Source organism: Sapajus apella, unplaced genomic scaffold (genome assembly GCF_009761245.1).
Source record: "Sapajus apella isolate SASKATOON/1434 unplaced genomic scaffold, GSC_monkey_1.0 scaffold16, whole genome shotgun sequence".
NCBI lineage: Eukaryota > Metazoa > Chordata > Mammalia > Primates > Cebidae > Sapajus > Sapajus apella.
The window spans coordinates 23,267,170-23,291,488 of NW_022436956.1; the positions used below are offsets into that span (position 1 = coordinate 23,267,170).

The 24,319-nt window shown below is 41.4% G+C and overlaps 1 protein-coding gene across 6 annotated transcripts in view; it reads left to right on the forward strand.

Moving 5' to 3' along the window:
- The window catches only part of PPP2R1B (protein phosphatase 2 scaffold subunit Abeta), a 56,414-nt gene that overhangs the window by 14,330 nt on the left and 17,765 nt on the right, over window positions 1–24,319 (forward strand). For 3 of the 6 annotated variants that reach the window (XM_032285615.1, XM_032285611.1, XM_032285612.1), the window contains exons 1-12: window positions 20–196; window positions 1,040–1,130; window positions 1,525–1,625; window positions 5,510–5,742; window positions 6,761–6,908; window positions 11,541–11,696; window positions 11,892–12,006; window positions 12,414–12,484; window positions 13,475–13,609; window positions 14,756–14,929; window positions 19,323–19,383; window positions 23,761–23,915. In XM_032285615.1, coding sequence (XP_032141506.1) covers window positions 83–196; window positions 1,040–1,130; window positions 1,525–1,625; window positions 5,510–5,742; window positions 6,761–6,908; window positions 11,541–11,696; window positions 11,892–12,006; window positions 12,414–12,484; window positions 13,475–13,609; window positions 14,756–14,929; window positions 19,323–19,383; window positions 23,761–23,915 — 1,554 coding nt within the window. In that variant the 5' untranslated portion in view covers window positions 20–82. Of the gene's footprint in view, window positions 1–19; window positions 197–1,039; window positions 1,131–1,524; window positions 1,626–5,509; window positions 5,743–6,760; window positions 6,909–11,540; window positions 11,697–11,891; window positions 12,007–12,413; window positions 12,485–13,474; window positions 13,610–14,755; window positions 14,930–19,322; window positions 19,384–20,688; window positions 20,717–23,760; window positions 23,916–24,319 lie in introns of those variants that run through there. The other 3 variants (XR_004270935.1, XR_004270934.1, XM_032285613.1) reach the window with 2 other exon arrangements.

Consider the following 24,319-nt stretch of genomic DNA (forward strand, 5'->3'; position numbering starts at 1 on the left):
CGCGGGGCGGGGCCTGGGCGCGGGGCGGGGCCTGGGCGCGGGGCGGGAGGCGGTGACCAGCAGCAGTAGGAGGAGAAAGAACATGGCGGGCGCAGCGATGTCCGGGACCTGCGCGGGAGCAGCGGGCGGAGATGGAGACGATTCGCTATACCCTATCGCAGTTTTAATTGACGAGCTCCGCAATGAAGACGTGCAGGTACTGGACTGGGCCCGGGGAGCCGAGGTGGGCCCGGCCGGTCGCGTGGTAGAGAAGGGGGAAGGCCTGTGCCGCGGTGAGGGTGGCCGGGGGACTGATTGAACCCGACTCAGCAGAAACTTGAAGGGGAGGCGGGGAAAGCTCCGTGAAGGGCCGTGGTGGCACGCCGCGACTCTCCCCAGGACCTCTCCAGTACCCCTGCTTCGGACCCCCTGAGGCGTCCGCCCGGAGCCTGGCCCTTACAGGGCGGTTGTCTGGGAACCCGCTTCCCGCCTGGGCCCCCCTTCCGGGCTGTGAGGTGGCCGCGCCTTGTAGGCGAGGCAGCTGGAGGAGCGCGGTGCGGGGCCGGCACGGGGCTGGAGCGGCTGAGGGCGCAGGATGCACAGAAGCCCTTTGAAGTGCCTCGAAATCCCTTCCCGGCTTAGAACTGGCTCGGCTTGTTGGGTAGAAAGAGGAGGTGGGGTTACCGATCAACCTGGACGAGTCGTATCAGCTTTATGGGAACTTTTCTTTGAAACGACAGGCGTTGTATTCAACCGTTTCACCTGCTTCACCACTGCGAAAGTGCCCTCTTTTTTAAAATTATGTTACTTCCTGGGTGTTGTATTATCTTTCATTCATTTCTCTTCCGGGGCCTTCTGAGTGTTTCTCCTAGGAAATCCGCTGGCTAGTGAGACCGAGTTACACTCCTCTTGGAAGTCCCTTAGCAGTGAAATGTAAATGAAATGTTAGTTATCTTCATTATTACCCGTATCATTGTTTCACCTGTTAGCACCTTTTGTCTTTTGATCTAAATTTAACCGTTTCTTTACATTTATTTTCTTTCTACTTTCTTTTCTGAAGCTCCGACTCAACAGTATTAAGAAGTTATCAACAATTGCCCTAGCACTTGGAGTAGAAAGGACACGAAGTGAATTGCTGCCATTCCTTACAGGTATGTGAATCTTTGTTTAGAGAAGGGCAGGGACATTCCATTTTCCAGTAGCTTTCAACACTTTGACTTTTTTAGTTTGTTACCCACATTAAAATGAGCCATGTGGTTTCTGTGCAAAAGAAACAAAACAGAGTATATTGTTACTTGTGGCTAGATATATTCAAACATCAACCATTTAGCTACTGGGAAAGCAATTGATAGGAGAGTATGAATTTCTAATTTGTTGTGCAAAACAGATCTAGGAAGAGAGTTGATTGAGGAGAAGGAAGAAAATGCTGTTAGGATTTTGACTGGGCCACCTTACTGGTTGCATAGTGAATCTGATCCTGGTTTTGTGTCAGTGTCCAGCTGTGGGAGAGCTATGTTGATGAGTCCCTGTTGTTGTCACTTCCAGATACAATTTATGATGAAGATGAGGTACTATTAGCTCTTGCTGAGCAGCTGGGAAATTTCACCGGCCTAGTGGGAGGTCCTGACTTTGCCCACTGTCTGCTGGTGAGTATTTATAATGCTGCTTACCCTCCTTCCAGAACTTTTGCAGTATAAATGATACATTGTTTGGTGATAGGCACACTGCAGCATTTTTTATGCAGATCTTTTATGGGCAGATAGTCATAATGTTAGTCACTGAGAGAATAAATAATGTAAGCATTTTGGACTCAAGCCATTCTTTTTTTTTTTTTTTCTATGAATAAGAGAACTTTGTCCTTCTGTGTCTGTATACTTATTAGTTTAGATGTAGGGAGAAAAAGGATTTGATTGTTTTTATTGTTCTCCTCTCCCCCAAGTTGAAAGTCTTAATTCTCATCTAGTGGCATTTTGTCTTTGTCAGTATAACTTTTGCCTCTGACTTTGTGAGTTTGATGAATTTAGTTCAATTTAATTGACATTTATTGAGAGTTTACTTTTATCAGACACATCGTAATTTGCAATGTTAATGTTAAAGAAGATCAATGTGAGTGGGCTTGTGGCACAAGCCTATAGTACCAGCTACTCAGGAGGCTGAGATGGGAGGATCACTTGAGCCCAGGAGTTTGAATCCAGCTTGGGCAATGTAGTGAGACCCCTATCTCTTAAAAAAAAAAAAAGTGACCACCAAAGTGAATGGAATGAGGTCCCTGCCTTTATGTGCCAACAAATAATTACTGTGTAGTCTTATATGGAAAGATATAAGTATCTACAAAATACCCACATAATAAAGGGGAGAAAGGGATTAACTCAGGGTGATCAGGGAAGACCTCTTGGGAGATGATGTTTGAACTAGGTTTTAAAAGATGATCAGGAATTCAACAGTTGGACAAAGTAGGAATGTATGCTTCAGGGCTTTCAATACTGGGTATGTAATACTGATTCTCACGATTTCTATCTCTAGCTCTGACTTTTCCCTGGAACTCCTGAGGTAGATTGATTAATAGATAAGTATGAATCTGTATATATGGAAAGACCTATATTTTTCTATGTATATAGGCCTATGCTTTTTTCTACTTGTATGTCAAACAGGTATTTCAAACTTAACATACCCAAAACAAAACTTAGTTTTATCCTTCAAATACACCTCTCATTTAGTTATTCCACCTCAGTAAATGGTATCGCCATCTGCCCAGTTGCACAAGCCAAAATTTAGAAGATAATCTTGAATCCTCTTTCCCTTGTTTCCCACATCTAATCCATTAGTAATTCCTATAGAGTCTACATATATTTCAAATCAGTCCACTTTCTTCCATCCCTCCTATTATCAGCCTAGTCCAGACCATCATCATCTTTCCTCTAGACTGCTGTGGTAGCTTCCTAACAATACCTTCCACTCTTGCCTCTCACCACACCCTTACAGTTCACATCACCCAGCAGATGGCTCACTGTCTGCCGTGGCTCTTAGAAAATCCAAATCTGTACCTTAGCTTACAAGACTTTTTATGACTCGCCTCTGCAGGCTTGTCATATGCCCAGTGGTACTGCCTGAGAAGAGGTCACAGTAGGCAGGGGACAGACCTCAAATGCCTTGATAACGTCTTTCATTCACATTGGTCTTCTTTCTGTTCTTTGAACTAACCAAGCTCATTTTATTTATTCCCTTAAGACTTTTGCCCTAGGTCTTCCTTCTAATGAAATGATCTTTTGAGCGTTCTGTGGCTGGCTCCTTGTCATTCAGGGATCAACGTCGATGCATCTCCTCAGGGAGGTTTTCCCCAACCACTCAACTTGAAGTAGCCTCCCAGTCACCCCTTACCACATCTTCCAACTCCTTTTTTCTACAGAGTGCTCATCACCATCTGCTTGTTTTCTTGATTGATTGTCTTACTCCATTAGAATGTAAATGCCACTAGAGTGAGGAACCTTGTCTGGTTTGTTTCTTCTGTGTCCCCAGTGCTAGAATACAATAGTCATGTATTGAAAAAATGAATTTCAGAGGATTGGAAGCGTGAAACAGGCTGGGTTCAAAACTGCTGGAGTGTGGCCAGGCATGGTGGCTCACACCTGTAATCCTAGCCTTTGGAGGCCAAAGCAGCAGGAGGATTGCTTGAGGCCAGCAGTTCAAGACAAGCTTGGGCAACATAGTGAGACTGCATCTCTTAAGAAAAAAAAAGCTGGGCATGGTGTCATATGTCTAGTCCTAGCTACTTGGGAGGCTGAGGCAGAAAGATGAGGAGATTGAGACCACACTGAACCATGATTGTTCCACTGGACTTCAAAATTCAACCTGTGCAACAGAGCAAGACCCCATCTCTTGAAAAAAAAGGACTTCTGGAGTATGAAGTGTTGAGGCTGGAGTAGGCAGGCAGAGTGATCATCAAGGGCCAAGCAGAGTTCAAATCAAGACTACTCATAAGCAATTCTGAGGACCATGGCCTCATCCTGTAATAGTGACAGCAATTATCCAGTGGTACTGCATGAGAGGGGATTACAGTAGGCGGGGGACAGATCATGAAAGGCCTTGGCAAGTGAAAAACAGTATCTTTTCAATGGGTTTCTGTAGGAAATACCCTGTAGGAAAGCTGAATACTGTCTACCTGTGTCCAACAATTTTCAGAATGTATTATTAGATAACTAATAACTCATTATGCTTCTATTTCACTCTTGGTTAGTTCTACAGGTGGGTTTTATGCTTTAAAATTTGTAGCTCATGGCATGTATAGGCTCTACCTGGATTACATGCAAACTCAGTAAGGCAGAGGTTCAGAGAGCCAGCCTGTTTATGCTTTTTACTAGGCCATGCCATATTCAGTTACTGATCCTAATCCAGATCATCTACCTGCTTTGGCCTCTTCTATTTCTAAAGCTGTAAGCAAGATGTTCTACCATCTCTGTACTTTACTTTTTTTTTTTTTTTTGAAACAGAGTCTCTGTCATCTGTCACCCAGGCCTAAGTGCAGTGATACAATCTCGGCTCACTGCAACCTCCTGAGTTCAAGCAATTCTCATGCCTCAGACTCCTGAGTAGCTGGGATTACAGATTTGCACCACCCTGTCTGGCTAATTTTTTTCTTTAGGCAGAGTTTTGCTCTTGTTACCCAGGCTGGAGTGCAATGGCGTGATCTGGGCTCATCACAGCCTCTGCCTCCTGGGTTCAGGCAATTCTCCTGCCTCAGCCTCCTGAGTAGCTGGGATTACAGGCACGCGCCACCACGCCCAGCTGATTTTTTGTATTTTTTGGTAAAGACAGGGTTTCACCATGTCGACCAGGATGGTCCCGAACTCCTGACCTCACGTGATCTGCCCACCTCTGCCTCCTGAGGGCTGGAATTATAGGTGTGAGCCACTGTACCTGGCCATCTCTGTAGTTTTCAGTTGATTGTTCTGTCAGAAACTCCTGCCCTATGGCTAATGGAAAGTTGCTGAATGTGTTCTGAAAAAAGCAATTTTGTACTCAGCATTTTATAGGTTGGATAAAAAGGATGGCATGGAGATGGTGGATAAGGGTTGCTTGCACCTCTGGGAATACTGAAAGGCTGTGGACTCAGTGACCTGACAAGCTGTTATCCTGTAAATGTGGTGTCCAGTGTTGATCATGTTTTTGTACTTACTCTTGAGGAAATACACATGATCCTGTCTGAATTTGGCTATATATCTTTTAAACCTAGTGATTCAGCTCACGGTAATATTAATATTGTGTCAAGTCTCTTACACTGTGTCATTTGTAGACACCATCTGGGAATTGCCATCTGGGACATGAGATTTTGGCTTTTCTATAGAAGTCGTGTCTTAGGGTTGTCTGCACCATATGTTATCACTGTGTGAGCTGAAAGTAACCATTTGGTGTGATACAGCTAACATTCTGGTTACGTGTATCACCTCCCTTCACTCACTGTAAAAGGTGATAATCTGTTTCTAACCTGATTCAATAAGTTTTCTTCTCTGGTTTTCTTTTTTAATCCGTTCAGCCTCCTTTGGAAAATCTGGCGACTGTGGAAGAGACTGTTGTTCGTGACAGAGCTGTGGAGTCCCTGAGACAGATCTCCCAGGAGCATACTCCTGTTGCCCTGGAAGCTTATTTTGTACCTCTGGTGAAACGCCTAGCAAGTGGGGATTGGTTTACCTCTCGCACGTCTGCATGTGGTTTGTTCAGCGTTTGCTATCCCAGGGCATCAAATGCTGTTAAAGCAGATATTAGACAGTAAGCTATGGTATTTTTTTGAGTTATTTGGGATTACTGGGGACTTGTAATTGACAATTTACACAGTACCTTGTTATCAGTGCGTGGCTGATACTGTGGTAGCAGGATTTATGATATCTTTTTTATTTATTTTTTTTTTACAGACGGGGTTTCACCATGTTGGTCAGGCTGGTCTTGAACTCCCGACCTCCGGTGATCCACCCGCCTTGGCCTCCAAAGTGCTTGGATTACAGGCGTGAGCCACCATGCCTGGCTGATATCCTTTTTTTTTTTTTTTTTTTTTTTAAGAGATAAGGTCTTGCTTTGTTGCTCAGGCTGGAGCATGATGGTGCAGTCATAGCTTACTGCAACCTTAAATTCTTGTGCTTAAGTGATCCTCCAGCCCCAGCCTCCCAGGTAGCTAGAACTATAGACATGCACCAGTGCTCCTGGCTAGTTTTTAAAAAACTTTTCTGGCTGAGTGCAGTGGCTTGTTCTTGGAATCCCAGCACTTTGAGAGGCTGAGTTGGGAGGATTGCTTGAGTTCAAAAGGCCAAGACCAGGTTGAGTAACATACTGAGACCTCGTCTCTACTAAAAAAAAAAAATTAGCTGGGCATGGTGGTATGCACCTAGGAATATATTCAAATCCTAACTTGAATATATTCAGGATTTGAATGTATTCCTAGCTACTCAGGAGGCTGAGGTGGGAGGATCACTTGAGTTCCCCCAACAAAAAAAGTATTTTTGGGGTAGAGATAGAGTTTTGCTCTGTTGCTCAGTCTTCTTTCAGTTCCTGGCTTCAAGCCATCCTACCTGGGCCTCCCAAAGTGCTGAGATTACAGGTGCGAGGCACCATGCCTGGCCTATGATGTCATTTTTTTATCATCCAGTTGAATATGTTTTATTTTCATTACTTCGATGAGTAGAAGCCCAATAACTAAGTATTGTAAGATAAAACTGTTAAAAGTCTGTGTGTGTTGGGGCAGGCTTAGTCAGTGTTATTTGATGGGAAATATGTTCATTGCTTTATGTTGCAGGCACTTCCGTTCCTTGTGCTCAGATGACACACCAATGGTACGACGTGCTGCTGCTTCCAAATTGGGTGAATTTGCAAAAGTTTTGGAATTAGACAGTGTGAAAAGTGAAATTGTTCCATTGTTCACTAATCTAGCTTCAGATGAACAGGTAAACTGGCTCTTAGTATTTAAAGGGCACAGATATGCTCCTTTCCCCTAAATGTTCAGAATTTCTTTGGGGAGTTTTGGTTTTCTTGTTAGGATTCTTTTTGCAGAATTCGTGCTTATTCTGGTCTGGTTAAAGTGTAACGTGCTCATCTCAATGTTCTTATGTTTCTTTCTTAACCAGACTATGGTTTCTCTCTTACATTAGCAGCTGTTAAAAGAAGAGGGAGTCAGAGAGGAAATAGGAGCCATAATTAGAAAGGAACACCAAAGCTCCATAGAGGCATAACATACCTTTGGGAATTGCTGGCTGTATTGTAGTATGAGGGAGTAATGTTTCCTAGAATTTTTGACTTTTCAGATAAGTAAGCTTAGAATGTGTTAGGAAAGCTATCTGACCCTCTGCTTCCTGTATAGTAGTGCATGGGATTACTTCACATAATAGTATTTAATTCTGAAGATCTAGATCTCTTCGATGTAGAAATAACAATAAAACTAGCAAATATCTAAATTAAATACTTAATTTTTTTCTGCCTCTAAGTAGTTTTGTGTATTAAGTAATTCAGTCCTTACAACAGCCCATGAGATAGCCCATTTTACACATTAGAAAACAAAGGCACACAAAGTTTAAATAACCTGCTCAAGGCTGCACAGTTAGCAGTAGTAGAGTCAGGATTTGAATCTAGGTGGTTTGGCCCCAGAATTTGTGTCCTTCACAGCTAGCTCCCAGAGTTCCTGGACTCTAGAAGAGTCTTTAGTTTGCATGTTGTCTGCCCTAAGATCATTTCTTATGTACAGGACCACAAGCACCAGGACACATATTAATGAGTCTCATTTTCAGATCCTAAATCTAAAGCTCTAAATCCTGTTTTCAAAATAATTTAAAAAATTTATTAGAATAACATATAGTAAACAACACAAAATAAATGTGCAACTTATTGAACTATTATAAGGTAATACCAACTTGTTAACTGTCACCTATGTTAGGAGACATCACTTTGACAGCCCCTACCCCAGAATCCCTCCATGGATTTCGTTTCAAACACAATCTTTTCCTCCTCCACTTGCCATTCCATACTTCCTTAAGAGTAACATTATCCTGACTTTTATAGTAAGCACCTCGTTAGTTTTCTTTGCACTTTTTTTTTTCAGACGGAGTCTTGCTCTGTTGCCAGGCTGAAGTGCAGTGCTGCGATCTTGGTTCACTGCAACCTCCCCCTCCTGGGTTCAAGTGATTCTTCTGCCTCAGCCTGCCGAGTAGCTGGGACTATAGGCATGTGCTACCATGCCAAGCTAATTTTTGTATTTTTAGTAGAGATGGGGTTTCACCATGTTGACCAGGATGGTCTCGATATCTTGACCTCATGATCTGCCTGCCTCAGCCTCCGAAAGTGCTGGGATTACAGGAATGAGCCACTGTGCCCAGCCTTCTTTGCACTTCTGTTACCCAAACATTACAGCTTAAAACAATGCTGTTCAACAGAAATATAATGTAAGATATCTGTTAATTTTAAGTTTTCTACTAGCCATGTTTTTATTTTTTATTTTTCTGTGAATTCCTGAATTGAGTTCAGTGGCCATATTTTTAAAAGTAAAAAGAAACAGGCCGGACGTGGTGGCTCACGCCTGTAATCCTAGCACTTTGGGAGGCCTAGGTGGGTGGATCACCTGGGGTCAGGAGTACAAAACCAGCCTGGCCATCATGGTGAAACCCCATCTTAATAAAAAAAAAAGAAAAAAAATTTATGTACATATATATATATATATATATATATATATATATGTAAAAAGAAATAGGTGAAATTAACAATGTTTGTATTCAACCAAAAATTTCCAAAATTATTTGTGAATAAATAATGTATACCAGCCACATTTCAAGTCTCAGCATGAGATGATGATGGTAATAGGATGGCAGTAGTAAAGATGGAAAGGATCTGGATGTCAGGATCAATAGGACTTACTACTATTGGATTGGATGGTGGGTAGAGGAATCAAGATCTAGATTTTTTGCTTGAGTAACTGGGTGAAGGGTGGTATCATCATTAAGATGGAGAAAATTCTGGGAGGAGAAATAGGTATAGGAGAGAAAAACAGAAGTTCTGGATGAGAAGTAATTTTTTATTTTGAGACGGAGTTTGACTCTTAACACCCAGGCTGGAGTGCAATGGCAAGATCTTGGCTCACTGCAACCTCCGCCTCCTGGGTTCAAGCAATTCTCCTGCCTCAGCCTCCTGAGTAGCTGGAATTACAGGTGCCTGCCACCATGCCTGGCTAATTTTTTTTTGTGTTTTTAGTAGAGATGGGGTTTCACTATGTTGACCAGGCTAGTCTTGGACTCCTGACCTTGTGATCTGCCCACCTCGGCTTCCCAAAGTGCTGGGATTACAGCCATGAGCCACCACGCTCAGCCAGAGAAGTAATTAAAAACATTTTTTTTCGAGATGGCATTTTGCTCTTGTTTTCTAGGCCGGAGTGCAATTGCGTGATCTTGGCTCACCACAACCTCTGCCTTCCGGGTTCAAGCAGTTCTGCCTCAGCCTCCTGAGTAGCTTGGATTACAGGCATGTGCCACCACATCCGGCTAATTTTGTATTTTTAGTAGAGACAGTGTTTCTTCATGTTGGTCAGGCTGGTCTTGAACTCCTGACTTCAGGTGATCCACCTGCCTTGGGCTCCCAAAGTGCTGGGATTATAGGCGTGAGCCATCACACCTGGCCAGAAGTAATTTTTTAACAAATATGTATTAGCTTATATTTCAGTAGTTGATTAGCAGTCCGATGCTTTAGCCATCGTTTTCGAAATCCAAAAATATCTGTGTAATCACTACCAAGAACATAGTCCTGTCTTTTTTAGCCTGTATGCTTGCATACAGAGGAGTGTGTGTGTCTTTGGCATATAGTCAGTTATTGCTGATACACAGTTTTTAAGTTATGTAATATTTTGGAAGTTAGAGTTACCTTTATGTCTCTCAAGTATATGTGTGTGTATATACATAACTTATTGTACACACTTAAAATTTTTGGCCTATTTCTCCTGGGTTCTAATGTTTACATGTTTTAAGATTCCACCTATATGGTATAATATATAAATCTACAGTCTCAGTTTCTAATTTCTCATTGATCGGTCTTTTTTATTTTTTTGAGATGGAGTCTTGCGGTGGTGCAATCTCGGCTAACTGGAGCTTCCACCTCTCCGGTTCAAGCGATTCTGCTGCCTCAGCCTCCTGAGTAGCTGGGATTACCACCATGCCCAGCTAATGTTTGTATTTCTTTCTTTCTTTTTTTTTTTTGTATAGATGGGGTTTCACCATGTTGGTCAGGCTGGTCTTGAACTCCCGTCCTCAGGTGATCTGCCCGCCTTGGACTCCAAAGTGCTTGGATTACAGGAGTAAGCTACCACGCCCGGCCTTTTTTCTTTTTCTTTTTTTTAATGTTTGTATTTTTAGTAGAGACAGGGTTTCACCATGTTGGCCAGGCTGGTGTTGAACTCCTGACCTCAGGTGATTTGCCCACCTCAGCCTCCTAAAGTGCTGGGATTACAGGGTGCGCTACCGCACCAGGCCCCTCATTGATTTGTCTTAATTGTGTATTTTCCACTTGCTCAAAGGAAATAGGTGTCACGATGACATTGGCTGTTTACATTTGGAAAGCTAAGTTCACTAATCTCATACTTTTCTAATTTCTGTGTTTTCTAGCCACAGCTTCCTCAAAAGTTATTCTATCCTTGATCTTTAACATTTAAATCCAACTGATTTTTGTTTCTGATTTCTAAGTTTCAATTGTTCTGTGTATTTCTTCCCAAGTCATCGTTTTATGCTGCCTGCACTCCTGTTACTGCCACCCTGGTCCGAGTGTTTTGAAAACTGAGCTTCCTAAGTGATTTCCTTTATCCTTATTCTCTACCTTTGCACTAATCTGTTATAAATAACTTGTACAAGTATTCTTTTCATTTTTATCCCTCAACTTCCTATTATAGTAGGGCTTTGAAGGCATCATTAAAATTTTTTTTCCACTTAATTTTTAAATTTTTATTTTCCTTTTCCTCCTAAAACTCTGCATTCTAGCCAAGGTAATTACTTCATTGTTTACTCATTGTACAAAGTCATTTCTATCTTAATGACTTCGACATGCCATTCCAGGCAAAGGGAGCAGCTCCTTCAAGATGTAAAGACATGGCCAGGCATGGTGGCTCACAATTGTAATCCCAGCACTTTGGGAGGCGGAGGCCGGTGGATCATTTGAGGTCAGGAGCTCAAGACCAGCCTGGTTAACATGGTGAAAACCCATCTCTACTAAAAATACAAAAATTAGCCTGGCGTGGTGGCGCATACTTGTAATCCGAGCTACTCGGGAGGCTGAGGCAAGAAAATCACTTGAGCCTGAGGCAGGAGAATCGCTTGAGCCTGGGATGTGGAGGTTGCAATGAGCTGAGATTGCACCGCTGTACTCCAATCAGGGTGACAGAGTGAGACCCTGTCTCAAAAAAAAAAAAAAAAAAAAAAAAACAGTATAAAGACATGAAACTATATAAGATGTGGTGTTTGTCGTGGTAGTTTTTTTTGAACAGCTGCACCACCCCGCAACAGTTCCCATAGATCTCAATAAATGTCTGATTTATAGAAATTTTGTTCCTTTAGGATTCAGTGCGCCTCCTAGCTGTGGAAGCTTGTGTCAGTATTGCCCAGCTATTGTCTCAGGATGACGTTGAGACCTTGGTGATGCCTGCACTTCGACAAGCAGCAGAAGATAAATCTTGGCGAGTTCGCTATATGGTAGCTGACAAATTTTCAGAGGTAAAATGATCATTTTTAAGTACTAAGGAAATAAACCTGGAAACCTATAGATATGCTGTTTTATCCAAAGTTTCTGAATATTTTTTTCAATGGAATGTGCTGTGGCAAAAATACTTAAAAGATTGCACAATTTTGTTTTGTTCTTGTTAATTATTTTGTTGGTGTACATTAAAATCCATTTAAATTCTTTTATAGCTCCAGAAAGCTGTGGGTCCTAAAATCACCCTAAATGACCTCGTCCCCGCCTTTCAGAACCTACTTAAAGACTGTGAAGCTGAAGTCCGGGCAGCTGCTGCCCACAAAGTAAAAGGTTAAGGAGTTCAATTTATGTTGGAACATGTGTCATTCATTTTGGTGCATTTTTTTTTGCTAGTGAATTTTGCATGTTTTTGTTCTAGAATATGTTTTAAAAATGCATAGGGATGCTTTCAGTGTGTGGAATGCCACGTTGTCACATAAAAATACTCCCTTTATATTTAAAACCAATAAATCATTTTGTATTGTTTTTATGAAAAAAAAATGCCTTTTCAGTTGGATTGGTGTGGTACGCAGTGGCATAGAGATTCACGAAAAAGTGTATTTAGAACACGAGCTATTTTCCTTACTTGCTTTAACATGAATTAAATTGAAATTGTTGATAAGTCTGGTTAAATGTCCTTATTTGGCTCTTTGTAAATGGCCCTGTGAAAACATTTTTTTTTCCTATTTATCTTTCAGAACTTTGTGAGAACTTGCCCATTGAAGATAGAGAGACCATAATTATGAATCAAATTCTGCCCTATATAAAGGTAAACCTGACTTCAGTTTATTTTCTTTCACTCTGATTTATATGAAGGTAAACCTTAATCTCAATTTGCTTACCTTAAAGTTCTTTGAGTTTAAAGGTGTTGACAAAGAATGAATGGGGAAGATATGTTAACGTGTGACATTGTTGTTTATTACTTATTAACCTATTATAATTATAAAATGCTCTTTGGTGCATAGGTTTATGTTACCTAACAGGTAGTCTGAGGAAACATTATCAATTAATCAATATTGAAATAGTGCTGTCTTTAAATTCCTTGGGATTGGGTATGGTGTCACATGCCTGTAATCCAAGCACTTTGGGAGGCTGAGGTGGGAGGATTTCTTGAGCCCAGGAGTTCTAGACCAGCCTGGGCAACACAGTGAGACCCCATCTCTACAAAAAATATGAAAATTAGTTGGGCCTAGTGGCATGTATCTGTAGTACCAGCTACTTGGAGTCTGAGGTGAGAGGATTACTTGAGCCCAGGAGGTTGAGATGATAGTGAGCTATGATCATGCCACTGCACTTCAGCCTAGGTGACAGTGACACACTGTCCCAAAAAGAAAAAAAAATCAGGCTGGTGTAGTGGCTCACAACTGTAATCCCAGCACTTTGGGAGGCCAAGGCGAGAGGATTACATGAACCTAGGAGTTCAAGACCAGCCCCGGCAATATAGCGAGAACCAGTCTCTACAAAAAATAAAAAGAAATAGCCATGCCTGGTGGTGCATGCCTGTAGACCCAGCTACTCTGGAGGCTGAAGTGCTTGAGCTAGGGAGGTTGAGGCCACAGTGAGCCAAGGTCACGCCACTGCACTCCAGTCTGGGTAACAGAGCAAGGCTCTGTCTCCCAGAATAAGTAAATAAATAATACGTCCTTGGGAAATGGTATGGAAGTTTCTGTTGTCTTGTAATAAAGGCTTTTAATTTTGACTTTATTTTAGGAATTAGTATCTGATACCAGTCAACATGTCAAATTTAATTTTATTTTAGGAATTAGTATCTGATACCAGTCAACATGTCAAATCGGCCCTAGCTTCTGTAATTATGGGATTGTCTACTATTGTGGGCAAAGAGAATACCATTGAACATCTTCTACCTCTTTTTTTAGCTCAGTTAAAGGACGAGGTGAGTCTTGCTTTATGTTCTGTTGCCCTTGATAGTAATTTTATTTGATTTGATTTTGGTTTGGGGTTTCACTAAAATAGAACCCCCAAAAAGGAAATGGATAAAAAAAGCGTAACTTCCTTTAAACCAATGACAACACCTGTGATTTTGGGTATGGGGTTATAGGTTCCTCAGAAAGTGGTCACAAGGACTCATTAAAGTAAATCTAGAAATGTCTATTTATCATCTTTACCTGATTTTTGCTTTATACTCACTGGTTCCTTTATAGCTAATGTGTCTTTGTTTAAAAAGTTTTTTTAATTTAAGTTTAAATATAGTGGCCGGGCGCGGTGGCTCAAGCCTGTAATCCCAGCACTTTGGGAGGCCGAGACAGGTGGATCATGAGGTCAAGAGATCGAGACCATCCTGGTCAACATGGTGAAACCCCGTCTCTACTAAAAATACAAAAAATTAGCTGGGCGTGGTGGCGCGTGCCTGTAATCCCAGCTACTCAGGAGGCTGAGGCAGGAGAATTGCCTGAACCCAGGAGGCGGAGGTTGTGGTGAGCCGAGATCGCGCCATTGCACTCCAGCCTGGGTAACATGAGTGAAACTCCGTCTCAAAAAAAAAAAAAAAAAAAAAAAAAGTTTAAATATAGTACCAAAAATTATAATGATACCTAATATTCACTGAGTAATTACTATGTGCCAGGCACGATCCTTAGTGCTTTGCATGTATTTTTACATGTAATGCTCAAAACAATCCTATGAGGTAGGGCTTATTATTATTATCCCATTTTACAGATGAGGAAGCTGAGGTACAGAGGGTAAAAGTAACTTGAGCAAGATCTTTCAGCAGTGACAGATCTGAAATTTGAGTGCATCTGATTTAATTCCAGAGTTTATGCTCTTTACCATCTTAGAGACTTTTCTCATAGTCTTTAGTCTTGCAGACTTTTAATTGAAATTTCTGATTAAGATCACTTGTGTTCCTTGAATTATTTATGTACTCAGTATTCTTTCTTCAAGACTATCCATTTTTTTCACTTGAGTCAATATTTTCTAATTTTAAAACTTACTTAGCAGTTTGTATCTTATCCTGACAGGAGACTGTTGGGCAGACGACTTGATTTTTATATGTGGTCATTTGTGGCTTGTGTACTTGCAGTGTCCTGAAGTTCGTTTGAATATCATCTCCAATTTGGATTGTGTAAATGAAGTCATTGGAATTCGTCAGCTCTCTCAGTCTCTCCTTCCTGCCATAGTGGAGCTGGCTGAAGATGCCAAATGGAGGGTCCGGCTGGCTATCATTGAGTATATGCCACTGCTGGCAGGCCAGCTGGTGAGTGTGTATTCCTCCATGAACTGCAGGGTAGCGTTAAATAGTGACAATTTACCATGGCACGTCAGAGGCCTAGTAGCCTTTATGATTATGTTTATTTAGATGCATGAAAGTATGGCCTTGTTCTTGTTGCCTATGGGATGGCTTTTATTTTTATTAGTGCATAAATTCCTTTTTTTTTTTTAAGATGGAGTTTCACTCTTGTTGCCCAGGCTGGCGTGCAGTCGTGCAAACTCGGCTCACTGCAACCTCCACCTCCTAAGTTTAACTGATTATCCTGCCTCAGCCTGGCAAGTAGCTGGGATTATAGGAATGTGCCTCCACACCCGGCTAGTTTTGTATTTTTAGTAGAGATGAGGTTTTACCATGTTCATCAGGCTGATCTTGAATTCCTGACCTCAGGTGATGCACCCGCCTTGGTTCCCAAAGTACTGGATTACAGGCGTGAGCCACTGTGGCTTGCCTATTAGTGCATACATTTCTAACAAAAAAGTACAGGTTGAGTATCACTCATCTAAATATGCTTGGGACCAGAATGTTTGGGACCAGAAGTGGATTTTGGAATATTTGCATTATATATACTTACTCTTTGAGCATCCCAAATTCAAAAATTCAAAGTCTAGAATGCTCCAATTAACATTTCCTTTGAGCATCATATTGTCATTCAAAAAGTTTTCGAGGCCGGGCGCGGTGGCTCAAGCCTGTAATCCTAGCACTTTGGGAGGCCGAGGCGGGTGGATCACGAGGTCAAGAGATCGAGACCATCCTGGTCAACATGGTGAAACCCCGTCTCTACCAAAAATACAAAAAATTAGCTGGGCATGGTGGCGCGTGCCTGTAATCCCAGCTACTCAGGAGGCTGAGGCAGGAGAATTGCCTGAACCCAGGAGGCGGAGGTTGCGGTGAGCCGAGATCGCGCCATTGCACTCCAGCCTGGGTAACGAGCGAAACTCCGTCCCAAAAAAAAAAAAAAAGTTTTCAATTTCAGAGCATTTCACATTTTGGATTTTTGGATTTGGGATCCTCAGCCTGTATTACAGAAACATATTTTATCTTACCACCACCAAAAAACAAAGCCATAGAATAGTAAGATCAGTTTCTTGGTATATATAATGTAAATTTTATCATATTTAATGCCTTTGCGACTTAAATATTTAACTGAGAAGAAAAGGGATTATGGTTTTAGGGTGAGTCTGCCGTGATTTTTGCTCAAGGAAACTTTGCTGTTTGCCTTGTATTCTAAGCAAAATGTCCCTCGGTGCCGCTTTACCTACATTCTGATTAAAGGGAGTTGAGGAGTCATCATATAGAAAAGAAGTATTGAAAGGCTGGGCCTGATGGCTCACACTTGTAAACCCAGCACTTTGGGAGGCCAAGGCAGGCGAATCACTTGAGGCCAGGAATTCCAGACAAGTCTGGCCAACATGGTAAAACCCCATCTCTACTAAAAATACAAAAATTAACTGGGCGTGGAGGCACGTACCTGTAATCCACGTACCTGTAATCCCAGCTACTCAGGAGGCTGAGGCAGTAGAATCGCTTGAACCCAGGAGGCAGACGTTGCAGAGAGCCAAGATCACACCACTGCACTCCAGCCTGGGCAACAGAGTGAGACTTCGTGTCAAAGAAAAAAACAAAAAATAAAAGGAGCACTGAAGCTTGTAATGTTAGTATTTTAGTCAGAGTCCACATTCTCACATTATCTGTTACTATTTGGGTTTCATGTTTAGTTCTACCCTAATACCGTGTTAGTTAAAATTTCAAAGCTGGGTTTTATAGCCACTTCTTCCCTTTTTTTTGTGTAGGTGGCCTAGACAGTTCTAAGTTTGATGCACTTTTATCCTGTTGGTAGCACACTTACTACAGAGTATTATAACTGTCTGCTACAGTCTATCTGGGGAGATGGGTGATCTCTTTTAAGGACAGGGACTGTATTTTATTTCCCATTCCTACTATCTAGGGTGGTCTCAAACTCGTGGCCTCAAAATGATCCTCCTGCCTCAGCCTCCTGAGTAGCTGGGATTATAAGCATCAGCCATTGTGCATGGCCAACGTTTGTTGATTGTTGAGTATTTTTTGAGAAAGCTGTGTCAGTTTATACTACAGTTTGTTTTCCCTTCCTCATTCCCATTCCTTTCAGGTCACAGCATATGGAATTTATTTTTTCTTTTCTTGATCTCTGGAATTTGTATTGTTAATTTTAGTATGTTTAGTTTATGAACATGCATTTTGTGGATGTCTGTGGCGTTATATGTTTTATAAAATTTAAAGTGTCTCATTCTTTGAAAGGATGCCAGAGATATTAGTGCCTAGCTAATGGGATCAAGTGAAGTTATTTTGTCATCCTTTTCCTCTGTCACTCCCAAGTGCTATGGGTCATCATCTCTTCACAGGTGATTGCCATGGATCTACTCTCCAGAGTGTAGAGGAGCAGTGGTTAACTGATTTGCTAAAGACCAAAACTGTCTGGAAGGGAGGGTGCATTTTACTACCATTTCTTTTAACCTCTGCTCCTTCTAGACCTGGAAAGTTTCCCAGGGTTGCTAGCTCTATAGAGAGCAGTGTGAAAGCAAGGCAGATGGTGTCTTTGGCTGACTTATAACCTGTCTGTCAGGGGTGACATGCCTCAGTCATGAACATTTTGTTTTACAATTTCAACTTCTTGCTAGTGTATATATTCTTCTTAATTTTTCTTTATCTCTAAATATTTTTATATCAAATAGTAAATTTATAAAATTCTCTCAAGACTTTAGGTATGACCTGGCTTGTGGACCATGGTAAGTAAGTGCAAAGTTAAACTACAAAAACCGGAAAATAGGCCCAGCATAGTGGCTCACGCTTGTAATACCAGCACTTTGGGATGCTGAGGCAGGTGGATCACCTGAGGTCAGGAGTTTGAGACCAGCCTGGCCAAAATGGTTTAACCCCATCTCTACTATACAAAATATTAGCCAGGTATGGTGGTGGGTGCCTGTTACTTGGGAGGCTACTTGGGAGGCTACCCTGAAGGCTGAGGCAGGAGAATTGCTTGAACCCAGGAGGCAGAGGTTGCAGTGAGCCAAGATCATGCCACTGCACTCCAGCCTGGGTGACAGAGAGACATTGCGTCGCAAAAACACCACCACCAACAACAACAACAAAAAACTGGAAAATAAAGATTAATTAAAACTGAAGGAAAATTCGCAACCTGAAATGAAAAAAAACCTTGGCTGATGTAATCTAAGTGTATGCCAAGATTTGTTCATAATGATCTTTTAATACCAAACTATTTTGGGCCAGGCGCAGTGGCTCATGCCTGCAATCCCAGCACTTTGGGAGGCTGAGGTGGACCAGTCACCGGGGTCAGGAGTTAGAGACCAGCCTGACCAACATGGTGAAACCCTGTCTCTACTAAAAATACAAAAATTACCTGGGCATGTGCTTCATGCCTGTAATCCCAGCTACTTGAGAGGCTGAGGCAGGAGAATTGCTTGAATCCGGGTGGCAGAGGTTGCAGTGAGCTGAGTTGCGCCATTGTACTCCAGCCTGGGCAATATAATGAAACTTGGTCTCAAAAAAAAAAAAAGCTATTTTGTTTTATTCAATCACTATTTTCAAAGTACTGAAACATTATATTACCTCTCTATTTAAAATATAGAATCACCAGTCAGGAACTTCTTAGAGTTCAAAGAAGCAAGACCATAAACATGTAGACCCCAGAAGGAAGGCACTATCACAGCATTCTCCCATGTGGTGTAAAAGCCCCAGGGTAAGAGGGCTGTAAATCCGCTCCGGGAGCCCATCCCCAGCCTGCACTGAAGTGGCCACCTTTTGACAGTCAAGAGGAACAGGGCTGGGGGAGCAAGCCATGCCTGAGCCACATTTCCTGTAGTCCTGGGCATGCTTTATTCTCCCTCCAGGGCTTTTACCTGTTGTTTCAAAAATACTCTAATTGGGGATATCTCTGTCTTGAGGTCAGTTGCTTTATCTTTAAGGATTTGTTATGATAGTAACCAAACAGGAAGACAATTGCGAATTAATAATATTACTGACAGGTCTTTTCCTGGTAATTCATTTTTATGGGTAATCCAGATTTTGCTTGGCAGACCATCCACGGTGCGTTCTTCCTACTCTTTTACAGTGTCATGGCTGGCTTCTGGCCACCCTGTTCTCTTTTACCTAGCAGGGCCTAGGCCAGCTCACCTATGCTTTTTTTTTTGTTTATGATTTCTATCCAATAAAATAGATTTATGGTTTGTTTATGAATCCTTTGGTGTTTCCTTTCTGTCTCTTTAATGAATTCAGTTTATTTGGAAACAGTTTTTTTAGCCTTTAGGTAAACTTGGTGTATAAATAGACCATCTTTATTTCTGAATTTGACAATGTATATTAATGGAATCTTCTGTATCTGTAGGGTGTGGAATTCTTCGATGAGAAGCTGAATTCTTTATGTATGGCTTGGCTCGTGGACCATGGTGAGTAGATAAAAACAAATAATTGAAATCCCGTATATCCATGATGTTCATTTCCTTCTAGAAAGGAATCTCAGTCTGACCAGGTATTTTGACTTAATATAGGAATGAAGAAAGGCTCTAAAGTAGTCTTCTGAATATAAATTTGATATTTCTACCAATTTTTTTGTATCTTAGATTTTATTTTCTCCATTAAATAATTTATTTGCATTATTTCTTAATCTATTACATTAAAAGAAATCAGACCATTTCTTTTATATATCTACGTACTCCTCCCGTATCTGAGGATCCTCTTTTTGACCATCCTGTAATTGGTGTCTTCAGCAGCTGTACACTAGATTGGACAGAGACGAATCAGATAAGAGGCCTAGGTGGGAGAAATGGCCACTTGGCTTTTTTGAGGTGACATAGAAGAGGAGATACACAGTGAGACAGCAGAGGAGTCTTAGGTGTGGGAAACATTAGCTTTGCCATAGGAATAGAGAGGGCCTGGATTTCTGGTTTTGGTGAAAGGAAGCCTTACTGATTGTGCCCTCACTGCTGCTACAATGCTAGGAGAGGGTGAGCTCGGGCAGGTCAGATAGGACAGCAGGAATGAGCAGGTGACTTCCTGGTGAGGCTTCAGGTAGAGGTATATGCATGTATCCCCTTGTGTGCCAAGCAGCAGTGGGTGAGAGATGTACCCTCTGTGCCAGGTCTCAGGTCTAGACTTGACAGCTTCAGTGTTGCCTTAGACCTGTTCTGATAAGTGTAAGTGACCCCAGGGGCTCATGCGACATTGCCCTTGAGCTTTGGTTCCTTGTTTTGGTGGATATGAGAGGTATCCTGATTCAGTTTCACAGTATCTTTTATGTACTTTACATATGTATTGAATGTATCTCTTTGTTCATCTGTGGATGCTTAATGCTTGGAAATTTGAGAGGAATGAGGATATTTGTGTCTGCGTATACATGTAGGTGGTTTTGTTAAAGGCATATTTGCATCATATGGAGGATCACATGGTTAAGAGTGTGAAGAGGAAGGATGTGAAAAAATAGGTGACAATCTATAAGGGCTTATATATGTGGGTATTTCCAGTGTTTTCAAACTGGATTGTAAAGACTTTTTTCTCTTTTTCTTTTCTAAAGTTATCTTGTGGCCTATTTTTTTTTTTTTTTTAATAAAACTTAAATTTGGCAAATCATAGGAAAGAAATAACTTTTTTAAAAATGTCTATGTTATGTCTGATAAATACTTAATGTTACTGGGGAATGATGTGTCCTAGCAGATCATTCTATGCTTTTTTTTTTTTTTTTTTTTCACTTTAAGTTCTGGGATACATGTGCAGAACGTGCAGGTAGGTTTTTTTTTTACCTAGGTAAACATGTGCCATGGTGGTTTGCTGCACCTATAAACCTGCCATGTAGGTTTTAAGCACCACATGCATTAGCTGTTTGTCCTGATACTCTCCCTTCCCTAGTTCCTCATCCCCTGACAGGCTTCAGTGTGTGATGTTCCCCTCCCTGTGCCCCATATGTTCTCATTGTTCAACTCCCACTTAGGAATGAGAACATACAGTGTTTGGTTTTCTGTTCCTGTGTTAGTTTGCTGAGAATGATAGCTTCAAGCTTCATCCATGTGTCTGCAAAGGACATGAACTCATTCTTTTTTTATGGCTGCATAGTATTCCATGCTGTATATGTGCCACATTTTCTTTATCCAGTCTATCATTGATGGGCATTTGGGTTGGTTCCAAGTCATTCTGTGCTTTCTTTAAAAATTGGCATTTTAGATTAAGATTGTGTTTTATTTTGAGGAATTTTTAAAGTTCTGATATTCCACAAAGAATTAGATTCCTGATACCCTTTCTCTGTAAGATTGCTTTCTGTGTGCAACTTGATTACTCCTTCCTCTTTTCTGATTTTCTCTTTCGGTTTGGGAGCAGGAGAAACCCTTGTTTATTTCACTGCAGCAGCATGCTGAAGTGGTTTCTCCAGGAGTTCCATGAACCAATGAAATAACAGCTCTGAAATTGTCCTGTGCCTAATTAATCACAGGAACTTTTTTTGCTTTTGCTTTTCAGATAAGTGTTATATAGTGATCACTGGATCAGTTAGAGTTTTTGAAACTCTTTTCCTAGTTATGAAACTACTAAAAGAACATTGTAAAAATTCCAGAGACATATAAGGAAGAAAGTGTCACTCACCTGTATTCCTGTGGTTGAGTAGACAGTTTTAATCAGAGGGAGGAGTGTAGATATTTATTTATTACAGGAGAAAGGAGTAAGTATCAGTGAGCATAGACATTCAAAGAAACTTTGCAGATCAGCCAGGTTGAGGGGAAATGGGGAGAGAGAAAGAGAAAGAAACAGACAAAAGAAAACAGGCAGGACTGTGGAATGGTCTGCATTCTTCTGAAAACAGACTTCAGATGAGCCAAGAACATAGTAGGCACCTGGCCAAGTAGAGTTTAGTGCAGTTAGTCAAGGCTATGTGTGTGTGTGCCCAGTTTCTGGTTCTGGCAGTAAAATCCATTTCTATGGTAGTGACATTATGATAAAAATCTAAAGAATGTTAAAAAAAAAAAGTAGTAATTTGCTGGGCATGGTGGCTCATGCCTACAATCCCAGCATTTTGGGGGGCTGAAGTGGGCGGATGACTTGAGGTCAGGAGTTCAAGACCAACCTGGCCAACATGGTGAAACCCTGTCTCTACTAAAAATACAAAAATTAGCAGGGTGTGTTGATGGGTGTTTGTAATCCCAGCTACTCAGGAAGCTGAGGTAGGAGAACTGCTTGAACCTGGGAGGTGGAGGTTGCAGTGAGCCGAGATCTCGCCACAATACTCCCGCCTGGGCAACAGAGTGAGACTCTGTCTCAAAAAAAAAGTAATTAGAGGAAAAGACACAAATTCTCTAGCTAGCTCTACCTTAGAGGGAAGGACAGGGAAGGGTTTGGGCCAAAGACAAAGACTATGGATATGAAGGGAAGGAACCTGTATTACAGTTAAACAGTTGACTTGAATTTGCTCCTTAGTGCTTCTGAGTATTACTGACAGGTTGCTTCTCCCATAGACTGTCAGTTTAAGTGTTGATAATCAGTTGTATGGTTACTTGTCTATGCTGTCTTGCCTTTTCTCTACATAATTGCCCTGAAGTATCTGCGAATAGAAAAAGTTGGCTATTTCTTGATTGGAGGCTTGTATAAATTGCCTACAACTGGGACTGTGGCTTGGGTAGCTACTCCTGCCCTTCCTATCATCCCAGGAAGGTTGGGCCTACCTGGAGAGAGAAGTAGACTGAGGAATCAGTACCTACCACCCTTGATTTGTTAATCTAAGCCCAAATTTTGAGTCTCACTGGATCTGTAAGGTGAAGTGACACCAGGCTTGTCTTTGTTCAGTGCTGTATATAGCAACTAATTGTGAGTGGATTGTAGCTCTGACCCTTATTGTCTAGCTTTATGTCTTTGATAATTTATCAAAGGCTATAGAGAATTATTAGATGTTAAGGCAGGCACATTGATTCAAAGACATTTGACATCTTGTCTCAACCTAAGCATTTTAATGGAGAAGAATGCACATTAGTCTGATGTTTGTATTTGCTGTTGTATAGATGACCACAGTGGCCTCTACACCATTTCCTTGATGTCTTTCTGACTCAACATCGGTTCTCTGTGATGTTGCTGGAATAATCTTGCTAAAATTCCACATTGGTCATCAGGTCACAAGTTTGCTTTAAAAACCCATCACTGTTTTTCTCATCAACTCTGAGTCTTTCAAGATGCTCTGTGGTCTGGGTCCACCCTAATTATCTAACTTTGAAGTCTCTCTGGTTTCAGTTTTTTCCCTTTGTGTCCTGGATACATGTCTTTACCCTTTCTAGGAATTCCTCCCTGCTTCTCTCCACTTAGATAGATCCTCCCTAATCTTCACTGCCCAGTGCAAGCCTTCTTCCTTTGTTGAAACCTTCCCAGACCTTCCTTATTCTCTTCTTTGCACTGTTAAAACCCTCACAGCCTTTACTACACATTGCCATACTTCATTCTAATTACTCTTACACCATGTGACTTCATGGAGTGTGTTAGCTTTCATTTCCCTGATAAGAGGTATGACCTGTGAGGGAAAGTATCTTCTGTATTCTTTTTGTAGCACATAGTAGGCACTTGTATTTGTTAAATAATTGATGATGCACATAGCTCTTTGCATCCCTTTACTCTTGGATATGCACATTTGGAAACTGAGTTGGAGCTCAGTATGCTTATCATTGCAGCATGATTACATGTGGAGTCTGATTGCAGAGAGGTTTTGCTTTTGGTCCACGTTTGATGTTCATGTAAGTAAACTAGGTTATGCTTAAAAAACAATAAGCAATATGAGAATGTGCTTTTGACCTCTTCTTCAGTATATGCCATCCGAGAAGCTGCTACCAACAACCTCATGAAACTAGTTCAGAAGTTTGGTACAGAGTGGGCCCAAAATACCATCGTTCCCAAAGTGTTAATAATGGCAAATGATCCTAATTACTTGCATAGAATGACCACTTTATTCTGCATTAACGTAAGTATAACATAACTGTTATTGCTAAGCTTAGGCATTAAAGCAAAATTATTCGTGACTATTTCTGAATTCTGAATATAATGTCTTCTATTTGGAATATATGTCTTGTTTTGATTAATTGGAATAGGAGATGAGAGAAAATGCCAATTTTAAAATTCATATGAAAATTTACAGTATTGGCTGGGCACAGAGGCTCACGCCTATAATCCCAGCACTTTGGGAGGCTGAGGCAGGTGGATCACCTGAGGTCAGGAGTTTGAGACAAGCCTGGTCAACATGGCGAAACCCTGTCTCTACTCCAAAGTACAAAAATTAGCCAGGCATGGTGGTGCGCGCCTGTGGTCCTAGGTACTGGGGAGGCTGAGGCAGGAGAATCCCTTGAACCTGGTGGGGGTAGGGAGTGG